Source organism: Protomyctophum parallelum, assembly GCF_964188405.1.
Source record: "Protomyctophum parallelum genome assembly, chromosome: 16".
Classification (NCBI taxonomy): Eukaryota; Metazoa; Chordata; class Actinopteri; order Myctophiformes; family Myctophidae; genus Protomyctophum; species Protomyctophum parallelum.
In genome coordinates this window covers 3,050,841-3,073,340 of record NC_139711.1, presented here as the reverse complement: position 1 = coordinate 3,073,340, position 22,500 = coordinate 3,050,841, and the positions used below count along the sequence as shown (strand labels likewise).

Below are 22,500 nucleotides of genomic sequence, written 5' to 3'. Positions count from 1 at the left end.
CGTGCCAGTGCCGTGCACCAGAAACAGCAAGAGGCCCCTGTGAGCTTGTAGATCTGCTATATGACATGTACACCGATGCCCCGGCAGGTATAACCCGTGCTGCACTGTTAAGGTGAAGCTTCTGTCTGCTCATGAGGATCACTGTATGCAGAACATGAACAGAGCAGCGTCGATGCTTCATCCAGTTGACAACGTATCGATTTCCCTCTGTATGTCTGAAAAGTCACATGCATGCAGCGCTCTTTAATTTAGATGTTATAGGAAAATGTCATCCATATCGCTTTGGGCTTCGTTTGGTATCGGTGATTCATCCTGCGGGTCTGTCTGTCTGTCTGTCTGTCTGTCTGTCTGTCTGTCTGTCTGTCTGTCTGTCTGTCTGTCTGTCTGTCTGTCTGTCTGTCTGTGGCGCTGTCCTCACGGTGGCTGTAGAGTACTTCACATTATTCTATCATTACTCTATCATTATCACCTTATAGTCCAGTAAATGAAGGAAAAAAGATCTACTCAGTTTGGACAAATTGTGATTATTTGGTTTCTCAACTGATTCTCACAGGACATTAGGTCTACTAGCCAGGATAAAAAAATCTACCATAATCTGCTCACTGCTAATACCCTAAATTTGCCTTAATCCAAGATTGATAACCTATTTTAAGGCAATACTTTCTAAATGTCATTATGCTTTAAGTAGCATGTGACATGTCAAACTAGGGGTTATTCAGGATTCTGAATCCATTACAAGCATTAGTTCTGCATGAAAAACACTCCTTGGGCTAAATTCGGCCATAGCCACTTGCCCATATGTGCTGACCTCATCACATTTATGATGACGGCTATGGGCGAATTTAGCCCAAGGAGTATTTTTCATGCAAAACGAATTCTTGGAATGGATTCAGAATCCTGATTAAGGCAAATTGTGGGTATTAGCAGTGAGCAGATTGTGGTAGATTTGGATTAGGGCAAATTTAGGGTATTAGCAGTGAGCAGATTGTGGTAGATTTTTTTATCCTGGCTAGTAGAACTCAGTTGAGAAACAAAATATTCCAATTTTGTCCAACCTCTGGCATTTATTTACCTGACTATTATGTTTCTGTCGTTACTGTTTATTATTGTCTCCACGTCCTCCAACCAAATTTAGGATGCAACTAAAATGTTTCATTTCATTTTATCCAAGACAACAGATTTGTTATTAGTGTCTTCTTCTTCTTCTTCTTCTTCTTCTTGCTAATTTCGACCAGATCTGTTTCCATCTGGTTCTGTTCTCTGCATCTTCTTCGGTCCCTCCAGTATCTCTCTCTCACCGCAACCATAAACCTCCTCTATGGCATTCCTCTCCTATAGAGCGTCGCAGTCCCTCCCCCTTTCAGAACGACGAGTGGCCCAGGAAATTAATCGCAATGCATTTTGCCCATAGGCTTTTCTTAAAGTATTTAGGTTACGCCGCGGACAAAGACAACTCGGATCGTGACAAATCATGACAATGAACACAATGTTTTGGGCTGATCAAATAATTTATAAGAAGAAAAACAAAACAAATAGTGTTGTCTCCTGCCTTTATTTTCTTCTTTCTAATGATTTGATCGGCCCAAAATATTGTGTTCATTGTCATGATTTATCACGATCCGAGTTGGCTTTGTCCGCGGCGTAACCGTCTTTAAATAAATACTTTAAGAAATGCCTATGAGGAAAATGAACGGCGATTTAGTTTCCGGGTCTCTCGAGGGGGCAGGACTGCGACACTCTATACTCTTGCCTCGCAGCTCCGTCTTCAGCATCCCTCTCCCAGTGTACCCCTCATCCCATCCTCTGTACATCATGTCCAAACCATCTCCACCTGGGCCTGGATCCTCTAATGTAGACAAATTCTTAATAACTCTTTCTTTCTTTCTTTCTTTCTTTCTTTCTTTCTTTCTTTCTTTCTTTCTTTCTTTCTTTCCTGTCTGTCTGTCTGTCTGTCTGTCTGTCTGTCTGTCTGTCCAGTGTAAGACTCTGGCAGGTATATGTGATCACATCATCTCGCTGTCGTCAGACTCGCTGGTGTCCCAATCGGCCCATTTAGAGGTTGTCCACCTGACCAGTATACTGCCCAGCGAAGGACTGGTAAGGACACACACACTCACACGCACGGTCAGTCACACACACACACACACACACACACACACACACACACACACACACACACACACACACACACACACACACACACACACACACACACACACACACACACACACACACACACACACACACACACACACACACACACAACTGATTTCCATCATACTAGTTTATCTCCTCCTGTAAATAAAGTGATCTGATCTGTATACTGACCCCTCTCTCTCTCTCTCTCTCTCTCTCTCTCTCTCTCTGTGTGTGTGACAGGGGATGTACATCAAATCGACGTACGACGGGCTCCATGTTATCACTGGGACCACAGAGAATGTGAGTTCAGTCAGACAACTCACGAATAGATTTAACCAATATTTATTGTAGAATGAGAATACAAGTGTGCATATGATTTGACTTGGCGTTCGGCTCTGCTGCATTTTCTCCCTGCTCGGCGCAATTAAACACCATAAAACATTAAGAGCAGGGAGATAGATATACAATAAAAAAAACCATGGGGAGCATAAATAACAGAGCCCACCGGTGGTGCTGGGGTGGTGGTGGGAGCAAACATCACATAACAACCAGGAACCATTTGCAGAGGAAGGCAGGAAGAGCATACAGTCTATAGAGAGCTTCTGCATGTCTCACACAGAATCAATTTAAAAATACTTTTATTCACTTTCAAAGCTAGATCCGGACTTGCTCGGATGATCGCGAGCTACGGTCATCCGGCACGGCCCTTCTCTCAATAAAATCAGGCTGCAAAACAACTGTAGGCGACCGGGCATTCGCAATCCGTGCACCGTCTCTCTGGAATGCCCTGCCCCTAGAGATCAGGCTTGCCGAGTCTGTACCCATGTGATTTGTGATTTTTTGTAATGATTTCTTCTGTTTCTGATTTTGTGCATTATTGACAATGTATCTTTATTGTGTGCCTCCTTGATATGTCTTTATGTTTCTCTGTTAAAGCACTTTGTGACTGGTTCTTAAAAGGTGCTATATAAATGCTTTATTACTTGCGCAAGCAGAGCGCGCAAGTAATATTTTCGCCTGGTCCGTATGCACCGTCCCAGCCAACCCGCCACTTTTGATGCGTATGCAAATAAAACAGCAAATTTGTGCCTGATTTGCTGGGACCAGATTACATACATGACCATATTTCTTACGTCATCATTGAGAGCTATAGTCATACATATACTATATAATAATCTGTAAAATAAAATAGCAAATTGTGCCTGATTTGCTGGGACCAGAGTACATGGTGTGTATATGTATGACTAGCTCTCAATGATGACGTAAGAAATATGGTCATGTATGTAATCTGGTCCCAGCAAATCAGGCACAAATTTGCTGTTTTATTTGCATAAGAATCAAAAGTGGCGGGTTGGCTGGGACGGTTTTTGGCGCAAAGTAACCACAATGACAGTATACCGCTAATCAACTTACAAATTATATATATAGTATATGTATGACTAGCTCTCAATGATGACGTAAGAAATATGGTCATGTATGTAATCTGGTCCCAGCAAATCAGGCACAAATTTGCTGTTTGATTTGCATACGCATCAAAAGGGGCAGGTTGGCTGGGACGGTTTTTGGCTCAAAGTAACCACAGTATACCGCTAATCAACTTACAAATTATATATATAGTATATGTATGACTAGCTCTCAATGATGACGTAAGAAATATGGTCATGTATGTAATCTGGTCCCAGCAAATCAGGCACAAATTTGCTGTTTTATTTGCATACGCATCAAAAGTGGCGGGTTGGCTGGGACGGTTTTTGGCGCAAAGTAACCACAGTATACCGCTAATCAACTTACAAATTATATATATAGTATATGTATGACTAGCTCTCAATGATGACGTAAGAAATATGGTCATGTATGTAATCTGGTCCCATCAAATTAGGCACAAATGTATATTTTAACAAATTTGAAAGTATTATTACAGAAATTAGAGACACAAATTACTCTGATCATGATTTAGTATTAATATCACTATAGTCCAAGATGAAATACATTTAAAACAATTGACAATTTACAATAAATAATAAAATAATTATACTGTATAACATATTTTAATTCAGTTTATATACCTTTTTTTTCATCACATATCAATGATTTATTTTTCTTTGAAAAACTAAAAAGGGATCCAGAATATTTCTAAATTGATAAAACTGTATTTCTTATATAGATAGAAACTTGAACCATACTTAATAATACTAGGTGTTTACATGCATAAAGTAGGTAGGTAGCAAATAGTTACACCTAATAATTAGACATTTAAAACGTTCCTTCACAGAGATACTGAGATTCCACAGTTTACAGCGGTCGAAAGTACTTGCGCGCTCTGCTTGCGCACTATTTGGCCATTTATGGCCTACTAGTGTGCAACAAGCAAGTATGCACTCGACAGAGTGCAGTTCTATTATTAAGTCTAATTGGTCAGCTGACTGCCACATCAGCAAATGACGTGTGGGCCTTGCACACACGTATACACCCACATAGAAATTCAGCATGTTAACCCCTTGAGTATAGAATGCGCCCTTTGAGCACGGCATGGACTCCCTCGAGTATGTCTGACTGAACAAACTCCGCAGGCTACGTCTCATTTGGCAAAGTGGACGAGAAGTTTACTTATTCGTTTACTAATTCATAATTAGGAAATATACTTTGGTATTGGTAAATAGGTCGGCAGTTTTTGCTGTTTCTCGCAGTTGTTTGACAATTTCTGAAAACTGACATAAAATAGCGATGCCGATGCTGGGTAGCGGAACCTGAATGCGCTGATGGATGCGTAGCTCCGTGACGCGGGGTCAGCACAATAAACTCGGCCGGGCAAGCTGATATCAGCTGATAACATAATATAAATCAGGTTTGTGTGATTTTGGAGACATTTGGGTGAGCCAGAAATGACACAGTGTATTATATTTGATGGCCCCTGCCCTTGATAATAGTATTACTATTATTTATATCTGTAATACTAGTGATGATATATCTCTTAGTAATATTACTGCTAAAACACGCCCATATAGTTTTACACCTTAACCTGAGAAACAGTTATTGGTTGTATGTTGTTATGAGCTAGTCTAGTGATACAGAGAGTCTTAGAATGTCCATTTGTACTAAGCAGAAAACTTGACAGACTTCGACTAATTTGCTTTTCGTCTTTCGGGTGGAAACCTTAATATGTTCAAAACTGTTACAAAAGGTTTCAACAGGATTCAAATTCAAACACAGAACAATTTGCAGATTGACACGCTCAAAACGCCGAGATAGACCTGCTACTTTTGATACTTTGGTGTGATGTTATGATCAAGTAGGGCGTTAATTTACGAAAAACCACAAAAAGTTAAAATATCTGTAGAGATAAGAGGTTTCTGCCCGACAGCAACGATTGAGCAAAGGTGAAACGGAAGTGGGGTCAGAGGTCGGATCATGTGCTTCCCAAGTACAGACTGTATGGTGGAAGTATTCTGTCGCTGTCGGCCCGGAAACCTTGTAAATCCAAAATCGTTCCTTTTATTTTTTATTTTATTTTTTTAAACGATTTAAAATAGTGAAAATAGCCGATCTACAAGCCGTGAGGCGCTTTGTGAGCTTGTAGAGTAGATATCTGGATCTGCTCTTTTCGCTACATCACTATTTTCTCTACGCCGCTCTTGTATGAGCATAAACTAAACAAAAAAATATCAAAACATGAAAAGTTGAAATATGGAGATGAGGACGTGAGCCAACCGTCTGTCCCAGGAGACTAATTATGAGCTAAAATAACAGTTGTCACATGACTCAGGAAGTCTGTGTGTACAGTATATTCTCCCAGGTGTCTGCCTCACTGACAGCTCTCTGAGCGTCATCATGGAATGTCTTCAGTGTGTGTTTGCTGTTTAGGAAAATACAACCTGTGCCAATTGCTTTGGTTTTTACCACCCGTGGGGATATGTTTATTTAAAAATTTTAGCCCCATTTCTGGCTCAGACTGAATGCATCTCCTTTTGGGGCAATGTACTGTACTGTACTGTATATGTACACAGCCAGTGTGAAGGCAAACGCAGCAAATAAAAAATGATGCAAGAATGATGCAACTTCTCCGACCATTTTGCATTGAGTCTACCGAAGTAGAGGTGTGAATGCGACCTTAAATAAGAAAGTAAAAAAAGCAAATAATTTTGACGTGAACATGTGAGCTTGTAGATATTTCCGTTATTTATGGCACAACGAAGGATATAGCCATGCACACAGCCCCTCTTTACAAATCAAAACCTACAGTATATATCTCAGTATGTAGCCTATAGATAGAGGTTCCCATATCATTTTGTCCTTCCCGATACCATTAAGACTTGAAACTGTGTGTCAGTCGATACTGAGAGTAAGTACCCATCTGACCTGAAAAACATGGTGGATTTGAGATCACAAATTCTTAATTAATTCCAGATCTTATATCTTTTTACTGAAACCCTATATAGCCTACTGTGTATAATTTAATGTAGTTGACTGGCGTTCCCCAGGGGGTCTACTGCCCCAGGCTCCTTTTCTCCCTCTGGACCACATTTCGGAAATAGAAGATCGATATATGTTTGCATAATGTCCACCACAGAGTCGGGATGCTACTGTATACAGGATTCTTGTGGTTAATTTACAAAATGTGAAAAATATTCAACCCATGACCGCCTCTCTCTCTCTCTGCAGTCCCCAGCGGACCAATGTAAGAAGATCCACGCAGGAGACGAGGTCATTCAGGTCAACCATCAGACGGTGGTGAGTCGCCAGGAGACTCTGTCTGTTCAAATGGCACATATAACATGTGTCTTAGTGCTTTGGTTTTTAACGTCATTTAATCCAGTCATTTAAAATAATGTTTATTGTATATTAGGCATGTAACGATAACGTATATCGATATATATATCGATATTAATCCCGACGATATGAATCGATTCATTGAAATAAAAAAATCGATTTTCAAAAAATAAAAAAAACCTTTTTACCCCCTTTTTTTAAAAGGGGGGCTAGTGTGTGATGTGAAATGTGAGCTTTAGTCATATTCCATCATATTCAAGTGCTTGAATATGCTTGAATAGAGAAATGATAGTCACTTTCAGTAGTAGAGCACTGCAGAGGGGAGCTGTGCGTGTCTGTGACTGTGCCCAGGTGATGATGTGTCGTTGATGCTCATCAAGGAAGGCAATTATGCTTCTGCACTGTCAAAAGTAATGCTACTTCTTTTGCAATGCAGTTAAATAAAATATCTCAGGGGGGGGAAGATAAATTATATAAAATTAAAAAAAACTGTATTTTTTCTTAAAAATTTATATATATTTTAATATCGTGAAAAATCGTATCGTGAACCTCATATCGTGATACGAATCGTATCGTGAGTTGAATGAATCGTACATGCCTATTGTATATATATATTCATTTTTAGTCACATGTTAGACAGCCTACATGCGGATCCGACGTGCATGCGGCCACACGCACGCTTATTTGTCCCTTTTCTGCTCAAAATGAGACAATCTTTAGGACCTTATATAAAACCTGAAAACAAGCTAAGCTAATGATGATGCTGCTGCCGGGCGATGCTGCTCCTCCTAACAGTCGGCTAGACTTCCTGGTTTGACAGGGGGCCCTTCTTCTTTGGTTTTTCATGCATTGTTCTGGCACTGGCGCCACAATGTCCCCTAGAGGGCTGAGATGGATTGTGTTAATTAGCTGTTCGCTAAGTCCCACCCCAGCCCGTTCTTGGCCAATACCACGTTAGCGACGGTTACTAGGTAAGGATCCTGCTCAAGCTTTCAATGCTGGTCAAAATGGTTGAGCTGTGTCAATAAATATATTTGCTGTAGCATGTGTGGACCACAGAAAGAGCGTCTGTTTTCTTACCTTGTTGTGAGCAAACTAGTCCATTCCATGAATTATTTCGCTCCGTTGTGCTGTAAATAGTAAATATTAGAAATAAAAATAGGCTCTCATTGACTTCCATTGTAACGGGGAAACTGCTCTCAAAGTCAGTCTCACATATAAAGCGAACACAACAAAAGCTGATTCTGACAGTTTATGACATCAGGAAAACTCATGACGTTTTATTTTCGTCTTTTGACACAACTATAGATAGAACTAACTAACTATTTTGGTTGGAGATATACAGTGAAGCGGTTCTGCTGTGTTCCCAACTCTTGTTTGTAAACAAGTCGCGCCACGCTGTTTGAGATGCACCCAGCTGCAGTCCCAGACATTTCTCCTTAAGTGTCTTCTAAAGTGTCTCTCTCAGGAGTGGGTGTACAGATTTTGGACTAATCAGATCGTTTTGTAGGCATACCGGATCTTCTTTCCACACAAACTAGTCAGGGTTGCCAAGTCTGCTTATTTCCCGCTACTTTTGGCTTAAGGCTAGGCTTACCATACGTCCTCTTTTGCCCGGACAAGTCCTCTTTTGGGGGGCTGTCCGGGCAGTCCAGGTTTTATAAATTCCTTCAAATGTCCGGGGTTTTACACGTATCGCCTGTATATATAGGGCGCATTCGGAAATTGCGCACTGAGCACACTGTGCAATGCAAACTAATAGTCGAGTGCGCTCCGGTGCGGTATTTCCGAACGCGCCCATATCGCTACGCTCACAGACCATTCAGACCAATGTGTATTACAATGCACGTTCAATGGTTCGTAGTGGAAAAACACTGTGAGAGGTGGACTTTCAGCCCGAACCCCGGAATGTGTATTATTCATAACTCTGAATGCACTGCGCGCTGAGTCTGACAGCACTGGTCCCGACCGCAGAGCAGAGAAAGGCTGGCTGGCTGCTCTGCAGATAGACTGTTGTGCTCTCCGTGAGGAAAGCTTGAAATGCCAAAGAACTATCTCATCATCATTGACATGCAGAAAAAGTAGGCTACTGTTTTCTTACCTTTGTGACTGACCAATGAGAAGCAGATTGTATTGTCTGCAAAGGAACTGTGTGTCTGTCACGACTCACAAATAAAAGTTCTGTCCTGCAAGCCCATGTCATGTCAACAACACAGACAAGGCAGCTGTGCGCGAGGTGAGTCCTGCAAATTAAATTGACCCAATATTATTTTGTACAACCTAGCAAAGCATAAGATAATGGTTTGGAGAATAGGATGGTCTCTCTTTTTACAAGAGATAAGCCATTGCATACAGGTTCTTAAACTTTTTAATTTCAAGGACCCCCATAACTCTGAGAGTAAAACCAAATGGACCCATAAGAGTCCCATTTGATTCCATTCCAGTACAGTATCAGAGTTAAAAGTTATAAAAGGGTCCATTTGGTTCCATTTGTACTAGTACACTCTCAGAGTTACAGACCTGTAAGGGTCCATGATTTGGTTCCATTTGTACACTCTCAGAGTTACAGACCTGTAAGGGTCCATTTGGGTCCATGTGTTACACTCTCAGAGTTACAGACCTGTAAGGGTCCATTTGGGTCCATGTGTTACACTCTCAGAGTTACAGACCTGTAAGGGTCCATTTGGGTCCATGTGTTACACTCTCAGAGTTACAGACCTGTAAGGGTCCATGATTTGGTTCCATTTGTACACTCTCAGAGTTACAGACCTGTAAGGGTCCATTTGGGTCCATGTGTTACTCTCAGAGTTACAGACCTGTAATGGGTCCATTTGGAACCCCCTCAAGGAACCATGAGGGTCCCTGGATCACACCTTTGAGAGCCACTGCTTTAAATAAATACATAATATAGAGCATATTTGATCAAATTTAGGAGGCAAACTTTGACAAATGAATTTAATTCAAACAGAACCGCGCACGCACGACACATGCACGACGTGCATGCGCACGTGCACGCGCACGTGTGTCCTCTTTTTGGTCATTCAGAATATGGTATATGCCTACTTAAGGCTAATAATTAGTGTAATATATTACTTACCAAAACATGAATCATCATAGACATAGGCCTACATAGTATTTATAATGATAAATGCATACAATCTTTTTATTATAGGTTTTTCTTGATGGCTAAGAGTTGGCTTGTTTTTGGAGGTGGGTTGGACTTGGATTATTTCTCTCACACAATGTGGCAACACTGAAACTAGTCAAAACAAGACAACGTTGATATTTTTCAGTTTTCCTGATGTCATAAACGTAAACGGTCAGAATCAGCTTTTGTTGTGTTCGCTTATGTGCTAAAAGAGTGACTTTGAGAGCTGTTTCCCCGTTACAATGGAAGCCTATTTTTATTTCTAATACTATTAAACTGCACAACGGAGCGAAATAATTCATGGAATGGACTAGTTTGGTTAAGAAAACAAACCCTCTTTCTGTGGTCCACACATATATTTATTGACACTGCTTATGCTTAACCATTTTGACCAGCATTGGAAGCTTGAGCAGGATCCTTACCTACTGTAGTAACCGTCGCTAACGTGGTATTGGCCAAGAACGGGCTTGGGTGGGACTTAGCGAACGGCTAATTGTACTTTGGAAACCTTTAAAAAGGAATGAGAGATTGACCGCTCTCGTTCTGTGTTATGGTAGGGTGCATTTGCCTATAATGACATAATACCAAAAATAGGGATGCCAGGTTGAAATTGTAGTTAAACTTTATACCTATGATGACTATGAGAGTGTGTGAGTGGCTGCTCTCTCTCTGTTAGCATGCAACTATGGTGTTGGTCGGTGTGTTGGTGAAAATATGTTATTTTAAAGACTTTAAAGTGAGGAAAACGTTTTCTCTTTCTCTTTGTAGGGCACACATGCAGCAGTTACAACATTGTATCTGAAAATGCTTGTTGTGAAAGCATGTACCTTATTGTAAAGTAGTCTGGCATGTCTTGTCTACCAAATTCATGCAGTTTTAAGATAATTTAAATTCAGCACTATGTGTTTCAAGTTTCAATGAAATTGTACAATGTGTGGCCCTTCACTCGCTTTATCGAAGTCAGTACCCACCCCTGCTCTGGGACCTAGAGTCTAGGTATTTTGGTAATGGATAGACTACCGCACTGGCTACAACGAGTACTCTAACAACAAGTGCAATGGGTAATGCGTTCACAACTTGGATCATTCCCGACTTGCTTTGTCCTGGGTATAGGCCTTATTCAATTTCAAATTTCAAATATGCTGAACAGACTTCAGATTTGGGCTGAATCAAGATTCAATAATGCTTGACTCAGTGGAAACCTCATAAATGACCTCGTAAATTATTAATTACTTTTCAGGATTCAAGTTCAAAAATAGCAAAAGTAGCAGAGCTACAGGCACATGAAGCGCTTGAGCTTAACTATAGATCACCTATAGTTTTGTCACTTTTGTGTGACACTGTACTAGTAAGATGAAGTATCACGAAAAAAAACATACAAATTAATACAAATGAAATATTGGGTTAAGGTTTATGCCTGACAGCAACGATATGTTTCTACACTGAACTGATTCTAAAATGGAACCTGATATCAAACTCCAAACCTTATGCACAGGTTTTTTCTAGACAGGCTAGTGGAGAGACAGGAAGCTGCAGGGCAGAAGAGGGGGGGCATGCGGTGCATATCTCCAGGCGGAATGGAACTGGGGACGTTGCGATTATGGCCTCCATTGCCTTTCTGAAAAGAGAGCTCATTACGCTCAGTGTTTGAATAGGCTTTCCAAATGTGTTTCCTTGCGTGTCGATGTGCTCCTCATGTGAATTTCATGAATGTTCGTTTGTGTGTGTGTGTGTGTGTGTGTGTGTGTGTGCGTGTGTGTGTGTGTGTGTGTGTGTGTAGCAGGAGGTTGATTGACAGTGAAAGCTGTGTGTTATCTTTCTCTCTCTCTCTCTCTCTCCACGGGGTGACAGCACCGAAGTCACCCTGCCGTCAACCCATCATTACTCCCCCTACCACCCCTCTCTCTCTCTACGCTGTGATCCCTCGCTCTGGGGGGGGGAAGCCCCCTGAGACTCTTAGAGAGAGAGAGAGAGGAGGGGGAGGGGGGTATTACAGGATAGCCTATAGGGACGCTGCGGAGGGTGAAGAGTAGAGGAAAACGGGGACAGGGAGTAAAGAGGGGATTTGGGGTGGAGAGGAAGAGATGAAGGATGTAAGGAGCTAAAAGGCAGCATGGAGAAGAGCATTCACACTGCCAGCCTCTCTGTCTTTGTCTCTCTATCAACATACAGCAGTGGTTCCCAGACGCTTTCGTGTCAAGGACCCCCACATCAACATTTATTAGGCCACGGACCCCCCATTTGAAAACATATGCCAGTGACACCGATAAGGGACGATTTTTACGGCTCTAGCAGTGATTAATTCAACATATTAACCCATTCTGACCTGAGATCAGATTCATACGAGGTTTCCACTGGACACACACTGGTCTGATGAACCCATTCTGACCTGAGATCAGATTCTAAAAATGTCAGTCGTTCTTCGATTTTTTTCAAAAATAGCAGACCTACAAGCTCGTATCGCGCCACTCGGTGGCGCGATATGAGCTTGTAGATCTGCTATTTTTAAATAGCTAAAGCATAACATGATGCTGACACCAAAATGGGTGCCCGGTCAGAATGGGTTAATTTCAAGGACCCCCCCAGTTTCACACGCAATATGCTACGGACCCCCGATTTAATGGCATTTCTATCTCTGGTACCCCAATTTATATTGTAAAACCACTGTTAATTTAACTCTGAGAGTGTACAAATGGAACCAAATGGACCCTATAACGGGTCCATTTGTACACTCTCTGAGTTACAGACCCATAAGGGTCCATTTGGTTACAAACTATCATTTAGCTGAGTCCCCCCTGGAACTCCCTCAAGTACCCCTGGGGGTCCCCGGACCCCACTTTGGGAACCGCTGACATACAGTACTATAAGGCTTCATCCACACCTACATAAACGTAGCGTTTTCGTTTTCGTTTTCATTTTCGTTTTTTTAAATCTCTCTGTCCATACGACACGTTTTTTTAAATCTCTCTGTCCATATGACCAATGGCAAGACCCATGCAAAACTCCGTTTACATTGTCCACACAGGGAACACACAGGCGGAGTTTTAAAGAAATACACTGTGGCAGGAGTTTTCCAAAAGATGCGTTTATATGGACCAAAAACGTGTTTGCGTGTGGGCGACCCCCCCAAAACGCATATAAAAACCTATGTTTATCCGTTTACCCGGATACGTGTGGACAAGGCCTAAATGTCTCTGCACCCGTGTCCTCCGGTCCGTGTCGCAGATTGCAGACAACCTGATTGTGTGTGTACATCCGCAAAAGTAATAATATGTAATATAATATGTAATATATAATATATAATTGTACAATATTGTTCATCTTGATATACCAAGTAAGAATATAATAATAAAGGAGTAATAAGTATAACTATAGTAGCCAACAATGGCCATTACTGCCAGTTCCTCTCTACTATCTACCTATTTACGACATCCTCCCAAGAGGTTGATACGATCTCCCCTCATGCAAAAGCACATCCCCATATCTCCCAGATGGTTGCTCCCCCTTGGGCTCCAGCTTCTTCCTAGAGGAGAGGTCTCTGGGTGGAATCTCCACAGATCATTGAAGGTATATGAGCTTCCGAGTTGCAACAGGCACGAGGCATCGTTCTCCAATGGACATCGTTTCCAACCGGGCGTCACGCTATAGTCTTCAATAAGGCCACGTTCACGCGGCGACGGACCGCTGTCGTCTAAACATGGCCGATAGGACACACATGTAGCATATAGCACTGACGAAGGTCTTAGGACCGAAACGTTTGCTTTTTAATTGCACCATGAGCACAGATCACCATAAGAGCATGATAAAATATTTTTCCAATTCTCAGTCAGGAGTTTTACTTATTTTTCTTTACGGTGAGCGAGCCTTTTCCTGTCAAAGTTCCCTTATGTTTTTGAGACCACCAGGCTACCGTAGTCAAGTTTGAAAAAAAAAGGACGAAGAAAGACACAACAGTTTTCTCAGTGCTTCTAGGACACACATGTACAGTTTCTGAGGGGCATATAGGAGGTGCTAGCTCCTCCTATGCCCAGCTTTGAGGGCTTGTGGAAACACAAACATTGAAGACAATAGTGAGGACGCAACTTGTGATTGGCCCGACTGACTTCACACGGGTGTGTTTGTCTTTTTTGTATCGGCTTCTCTCCCTCAACTAAAGCAAAGAAACAACTGTGATTGTTCAAAGAGGCAACGTGTCTAGAGGTAATGTCTAGAATAACGGAGACCCCCTGATGAGGGATGGTGACCCCCTCTCTCCAGCATGTACTTTATGCTCTGGTTCTCTTCTGATTGTTCTGGCCCAGTTTGCCTCCTGCCTGCCCGGCTTGCCTCCTGTCTGCCAATTTTCATCGCAGTGCAGATTAAAGGTTATAAATGTTGCGGCTTATAGCAATCCCCCAATGAATTGATCAGCCTGCAGGCTAAGCTCGAATACGTTTACAGTGCTTTTAGTTCAGTGACGCCAAATATTACAATTTCAGATAAACCGGTAAATGTAATAAATATGTGCAAAGAAATAACTTAAACGAGTGAACGAAAATCAGTCAACAAAATCTCTCCCAGGTCACCCTATATAACTCCACGGTCAAACTGGCCTTGAGCAGGTGAGGACCGTTGTTTATTTCTAAGCCACCCGCAGATCGACGCACTCCCACTGTGAAAGTACCAATAATGTGCCGCGACAGGTTGTTATAGTTAACTATAACTACTGTTAGTAAGCTAGCCTAAAACTTCAATATAGAGGTGTGAAAAGATTGCAGATTGTGCGTGCGTGTGTGCATGTGTGCGTGCGTGCGTGCGTGCGTGCGTGCGAGCGTGCGTGCGTGTCCAATCAATAGCCTGACAAGGGCTGAATGCTGGAGTACTGGTTGGGCCACAAGGAAACACTGCAGTCAGCACTTCAACTGCACGCACGCACACACACATGCACACACATGCACACACACACATACACACACACACACACACACTCACACACACACACACACACACACACACACACACACACACACACACACACACACACACACACACACACACACACACACACACACACACACACACACACACACACACACACACTTCTCCTCTTTCACATTTGTCTCTCTGTCTTCCGCCTCTAATCTCTTCTTTTACTGCAGCGTTTCCTCATCAGAACTATATATATACAGCCTCTTCCGGTGAGTCAGTAAATCTGTTTCCACACAGTCACTAAATGGTGTCGGGGCAGGCAGCTTGCTGTACACACTCTCTGGCTGTAGCGACAGGTGACATAATGATCTGTTTTGGCTGATGTGTCACCCTACACCTGCCAACACTCTGATGTGTTAACCACGGCCATGGTATACACGCATAGAAGCAGCGTGACGGCACAGTGACATGCTGTGTGCGTGCGTGTGTGCGTGCGTGTGTGTTCCTCAGGTGGGCTGGCAGCTGAAGAACCTGGTCAACGCTCTGAGGGAGGACCCCTGCGGAGTCATCCTCACGCTGAAGAAGAGACCCCAGAACACGCTGAGCTCCACGCCCGCCCTGCTCAGGAACGCCCGCTGGAAGCCCCTGGGCCTGCAGGTGAGACCCATTAACCCAATTAACCCATTCTGACCTGAGATCAGATTCTAGAAATGTCTTCTACATCCTGACAGTTTTCTGAAAAAGCTATGTTTCTGTGTGTCAGTCGTTCTTCGATTTTCGAAAACAGCAGACCTACAAGCTCGTAGTCGTATGAGCTTGTAGATCTGCTATTTTTCAATAGCTAAAGCATAACAATAATGCTAACCCCAAAATGGGTTCCCGCCCCAAAATGGGTTAAGGACATGCACTTTAGTTAATTTCATTATTTTTGGAAAATTAAAAGAACAAAGAAAAGATCACAAAAAAATGAAAAAAGTAAGTGTTTTCACTTACTTTTTTCATTGTGTGAAGAACACTGTAGTATGAGTCACCTGAACCAAGGACAGATGTTTCCGATGAATCTGTCGTGGTTAAAAATTTAGTTTGAAGTTACACCGGGTTTGTAGCTACAGTATAGAAAGGGGGGCAGGGCAGCAATTAACATCTAAATACTGAATCAAGCAACTTAAAAACTGTGTTCACACACAAGCCTGAGTAGATGATAAAAATGAAAGTGAAATATCCCTTTAAGTGGTATATAAGCAGGGAGGCAAGCGATTCAGCTGTGATTATTGGTCAGCGGCCATATAACGCCTATAGGGAAGATTAGACTTTAGCTTATGCTGCACAGTCTGCTGCTGTGCACACACACTATAGGGACGATACGCCATCTGACAAATCGGAACAAAGTTGATCCTTTTGATCACTCCCGTCACCCCATGGGCAAATAAAAGGCTGGGTATTACTCACATTCCCCATCTGTCGCCTTTGGCTCGTCGTGCCGGTGTGAACCACGAGAGAAGCCGACCCAAGCCTGTTCCCTCGAACGCAACAAACACACTCGGGACCATCAAACGGATCCACCCGGCAGGCTGAACAAACGATCATACGAAGGCTGTCGTCCTTCTATTGCGGTTCGTGGAAAGATCCCTGTGGCTTTTTACAGAACACACTGACCCGCAATTTAGAATCTTTTACAGAAGCAACAAGTCGGATGAAACCATAGCAGCGTATACTTCTGTGGTTAAAGAGGAAAAGTCCGTCCTAAAAAGAGTCGGGACATTACTGAACTTATAGGCTGGATCTTGCCAGAATGTCCCAGAACTGTTACTTTTCAGGATTCAAATTCAAAAACAGCAAAAAGTAGCAGATCCACAAGGTCAAAGCGCACCGCGAATGCTTTTATGTGGCGCTATAGGCGTCACATAAATTTACAAAAAAAACAAACATAAATTAGACTATGGAGATAGCAGGTTTCTGCCCCGACAGCAATGATGCATTCGCTCCCATTCATAGATCCATCCATACGATCATTCATCCAGAGAGTGCCAGGTGGCAGCAGTGGTCAACCTGGCACCGTCTCCTTTCCATTTCCCTGTCGCCAGCCTGGCAGCAACAGCACACTTGGGACAATACATGGTTGTTAGTCTTTTTCTCTATACAACTGAGCCAGGAAACAACATGCATATAGAAACAGATCCCAGTATTGTATTGGCATAACGTGATCCATCCTGTTCCTATAGTGTTCAGTATAAACAGATATCATGTAATGTTTTGTGTATGTGTTTGTGTTGTATTGTCTGTATACGTATAGTTTTATAATTAGTGTACTGACTGCACAACTGCCTGTTTGATTGCATCACTGCAAGCATGTTACTTTCAGCCACTCATGATATTATAAAAAACAACAACAACTGGTGCATGCCTACTATAGAGCGTCGCAGTCCCACCCCCTTTCATGACGACGCCAGGCCCAGGAAATGATTCCCAATGCATTTGGACCAAACAAATAATTACAAAGAAGAAAAACAACAAAAAATGTGTTGTAACCTGCCGTTTTTTTCTTCTTCTTCTTTCTAATTATTTGTTCGGCCCAAAAGATTGCGTGTTTGTTGTCATGATTTGTCACGACAAGAGTTGGCTTTGTCCGCGGCGTATAAACGTCTTTAAATAAATACTTTTTGAAATGTCTATGAGGAAAATTAACAGAGAATCATTTCCCGGGCCCTGGTAGGGGGGCGGGACTGCGACGCTCTATAGTGGTTAACCACTCAGACCTATACTAAACCCAAGCGTTTAGGTTATAAACTGTTTTAAACACATATTTGTAACACTTTTTAAACGTGTCACAGTGTTTAGATTATAAACAGAAGAACATGTTTAATCGCCCGTAACACTTTTTAAACACATAAACGTGTTTAGTGTTTACAATCAAAGTCAGTCATATAGGTGTTTAGAATTTGAACACTAGGGGTGCCATTTAGGACTTCTATTTTACTTACTTCTATATTACTAATCTAATTACAGTATTATGATCTGGGGGCGTGTGGTATGTCATATTGCAATTTTGGGCATGTTAAGAAGCGCTTTTGACACCCCGCGGAGTGCGCAAAACGGCCTTGAATTAGTCATGGGTGTGTTTAAGGCGTGTTTGAGACGTACCCAATCAACATGTCCGTACTATTCTATTTACCAGTCAGCTGATGTCACATACGGAATGCGCACTTTGGGGATCGTGGTATTACATTTCTTCAGGCTGGCACCATAGAGCATAGAAGACATGACATGACTTTGTCACATTTGGGTTAATTATTCCTATTGCACTGCATGCTATCACCTTTATGCCTCAAAAGAACAGACCCACCTATACCTTTCAGATCGGAATGGAACTGCGAGTAGATTATTGATAGATATTGGCAAATTGGCAATCCATGCGTAATGTTCCCAGAATCGTCTAACCCCCGAACATGCAAGTTCGTTTGATATTGTTTAATTCGATAACGATAGAACCATGTACCATACAGCGAATGAAAGCAAGATTCCTAAGGAATATGGAGATTTTTACATTTAATAAAACGGTTGAGAAATGAGAGAACCATGAGTGTTTATAGGCTAATATCAACGTTTTTTTTATGAAAGACAAACGGGCTGTGAACTTGAAGAGCTCAATCACCATCCCGACACGGAAGAAATATAGCCTAGTGCATGCATGTATATGCACTGTTGCACTTGCACACAGTAGCCTACACACGCTCTTTATTTGTTTCTATTGAAAAACACCAGTAAAATAACGTTTATTATATTTTATTTCATTCAAGTCACGACGAAGGAATGAGTTGAATGCGTGCTGCGTAATGCTGTGGCCCCGATGGTATGGTCTTCGCTGAGTTCGCTCGTAGCATTTTATTGAAGAAGACTTGAATCGGGTGTGATACAGGATATGAAAGCAAACTTCCCACGGATTATGGAGATGTTTTTATTTATTTTTAAGGTTGAGAAATGAAAGAATTATGGCCGTTTCTAATCTCAACATTTTTACCAAAGAAAGCCTCTCTCTTTGCGCAGCAGAGAGCAGCTGTTGCCATGTCCCATAGAAACAACTAAATAGGTCTATAAAAATAATCCCAAAAGAAGCGCATATAACAGGGGTCTGTAACCTATTTTAAATGAAGTGCCATGTTTTTATTTTCTAAATAGTGAGTCTGCCATATCCAGATTAATTTGAATGACACCACATTAAAATAAAAAAACATATTTTGATTGTCCACAAATATAAAGTTCTTCCTTCTTTTTAAATATGTTCTTGCACATTGTTATAATGATCATTATATATCCCCCTGCAGTCAGAGTTCATAGTTTTAATGAATGAATGTGATGCATTGTGAGCTGGTATAGATCTGCTATTTTCAAAAGTAATCTTTTTATTTAATTTTTGGATTAGCCGTCCTTAGTTGGGCAAATGCATTCATCTGGGGATCCTTGACATGGGAATGTGCTGTGTGAGGATCACTGGTTTAAACAACATTAGGAGAAAAGCCCAAATAACCACTTTAGAAACAAGAAAAGCAATGCACACAGAAAACTTTACAGAAAAATAAGCCACTTATAATAAACAGACATGGCAACTGCACTCTACCAGCCTCCCAGAGCCGCTCAAGTGTCAAATCAAACAGTGCTTGTTGCGTTTATGAGGTGGTCAGACCCACGTCTAATCGTTATGCGCTGAGTGTCTTTAGGTCAAGGGGCTTAATAGCAAATTGCGCAAAGCGAAAATAATTAACATATGGACACTCCCACAATGCTAAAATATTCAGGAACGCGGTAAGCCATAATGTGTGTGCGTTCAACACGGGCCAGTGCGTTCAACACGGGCCGATATGCCTTTCATAATACGAATGTGCGCAGAGCGAGGCCAATTTATGTATTTCCATTGGTAAAACGCACCTTCAAAATCTAGGCCTAGGTGTTCTCGTGAGGTGTTTGAGTGAACTCGTGTTCTACTGTATTTTATGACCATTAATAAACATTTGGCATTTTATTATTACACACATGGTGTTTAGGTTTAAACGCGTCACATGTTCCAGGGATTTACAGCTATATATTTAATTGTACAATGAATCGAGTGAGCTTATATAGGAATCAGATTTTGCTTCGCATATAATGTTCAGCCCAGAGGTATATATATAGGGACGCCGGTTGGTGGGGTGCTTAACCCATTCTGACCTGAGATCAGATTCATACAAGGTTTCCGCCGGACACACACTGGTCTGATGAACCCATTGTGACCTGAGATCAGATTCTAAAAATGTCAGTCGTTCTTCGATTTTTCAAAAAATAGCAGACCTACAAGCTCGTATCGCACCACTCGGTGGCGCGATATGAGCTTGTAGATCTGCTATTTTTAAATAGCTAAAGCATAACATGATGCTGACACCAAAATGGGTGCCCGGTCAGAATGGGTTAAAAGTTACCGTCAAGATTTATTTCATCCATCTTGGATGGTGTTTCTTTTTAACGGTATATATATATAGAGGTTAAAAAGTTCTGTATTTGTGTCTGGTTCATGATGTGGTTCCCAAAGTTAAATAGCTGAAAACGTTTGTCAGGGTGGCAGGGCAGCACAAATTGGCCACCGTGCCACGGCAGCAGCGCCCCCCGGGGGTCGCCCGCTTGGTCGCTCTCACTCATTCATCAGAGCGTGTGTGTGTGTGTGTGTGTGTGTGTGTGTTTGTGTGTGTGTGGGGTGGGGGGCGGGGCTGCATCTGGGGCACATTGTGGTGCTTTTACACGGATTTGCAACTTAGCCTCATATCACCCCCAGAGTCCCTGGACTAGAAATACACGCAAGGTCACCGGTGGTGTAAAGTTAGTACCTTAAAGGGACACTTAACCCTTTTTGCAAAAAAAATATGTTAATGACGTTTAGAAGCTTTAGAACACTTTCCTGGGGGTATTTATGTGTGTAATATGTGGTTTTAGATATTTTAGATTGTAGCAGTGAGCCTGTTGTCTCTGATGTCATGGACACTGGGCTCACTTCCTTCCTGGACTACATGTTGTCTCAGTAAGACAGCTCTCCCCCTATCCACAAGGAGGAGCAGTGCACCAAAGAATTATGGGAATTGTAGTCCAGGAAGGTAGTGAGACCAGTGTCCATGACATCAGAGACAACAGGCTCACTGCTACAATCTAAAATATCTAAAACCACATATTACACACATAAATACCCCCAGGAAAGTGATCTAAAGCTTCTGAACGTCATTAACATATATTTTTTTGCAAAAAGGGTGAAGTGTCCCTTTAAGTACTGACCTGAGATCAGATTTCTAAAAATGTCTTCTACATCCTGACGGTTTTCTGAAAAAGCTGTGTTTCTATGTGTCAGTCGTTCTTTGATTTTTCAAAAATAGCAGACCTACAAGCTCGGTGGCGCGCTATGAGCTTGTAGATCTGCTATTTTTCAATAGCTATAAAGCATAACATAATGCTAAGGGGTTCCCGCCAGTACAATTTTGAGGTATTTGTACTTTACCGGAAGTGTTTCCAATTTCTTACTTCCTCCACTATATCTTGGATCCAAGTATTGTGCTTTTACTCCATTACAATTATTTGAATTAGTTACTAGTTACTTCATAGATTTTGATTATCATTACAAAACATACATTAACCACTTCAGCCCTATACTGTACATTTGAAAATAGCCGATCTACAAGTTCACAATGTGGCACGGAGTGACACATTGTGAACTTGTAGATCTCCTATATTTTCAAAACTCGAAATGAGACATTCTGCATATTGAGTAGGTCTACTTTTACTTACATTTCGATGCCAATACTTTTGTACTTAGTAAAGTACATTTTGAATCCCGGACATTTAGTAATATTTCTATATTGCAGTATTGATACTTTTACTCATAAGTAAAGATTTTGAGTATTTTTTCCTACCACTGTCCCTGAGTCCCTAGACTGTATTGCACAAGGTCACCAGAAGAGTCCCTAGACTGTACAGTGATGCACAAGGTCACCAGAAGGTGGATACACTCGTTCATTTGAACCTGACAAGGCGCTGGGCAGCTCTTTTTCATTCTGACATTAATTATTGATGTTGACCCCAAAGGCAAAATGCTGCTTTAGCAGGCGTGGAATATATAAAAAAATAAAATAAAATAAAGCATTCAGCAGATTATACCGTATCGTGTTTCGAACATTTTTGAAATGTTTTACCACTCTCCCTATTTACGCACGCACGCACGCACGCACGCACGCACGCACGCACGCACGCACGCACGCACGCACGCACGCACGCACGCAAAAAAACACAGAAAAATGCTTGCCAGGTTCGGTGAACATCATAAGACAAGCTTGTGCTGAGAGCTGTTGCAGCTTCGTTGAAGAGGAGGAGGAGGAGGAGGAGGAGGAGGAGGAGGAGGAGGAGGAGGAGGAGGAGGACGTGGAGGGGGGAGGAGGAGGAGGAGGGAGGATGTGGAGGAGGAGGGAGGAGGAGGAGAGTGAAGAGGAGGAGGAGGGAGGATGAGGAGGAGGAGGGAGGAGGAGGAGGAG

General features: G+C 42.0%; 1 protein-coding gene across 1 annotated transcript in view; it reads left to right on the top strand.

The window, feature by feature from the left end:
* The window catches only part of LOC310872983 (connector enhancer of kinase suppressor of ras 2), a gene marked incomplete at both ends in the record, with an annotated part of 134,900 nt that overhangs the window by 59,417 nt on the left and 52,983 nt on the right, over window positions 1–22,500 (top strand). Inside the window, 4 exons of the mRNA XM_083785208.1 lie at window positions 1,978–2,097; window positions 2,380–2,439; window positions 6,799–6,867; window positions 15,473–15,619. Of these exons, the coding sequence (XP_083641334.1) occupies window positions 1,978–2,097; window positions 2,380–2,439; window positions 6,799–6,867; window positions 15,473–15,619 (396 nt within the window). The remainder of the gene's footprint in view (window positions 1–1,977; window positions 2,098–2,379; window positions 2,440–6,798; window positions 6,868–15,472; window positions 15,620–22,500) is intronic.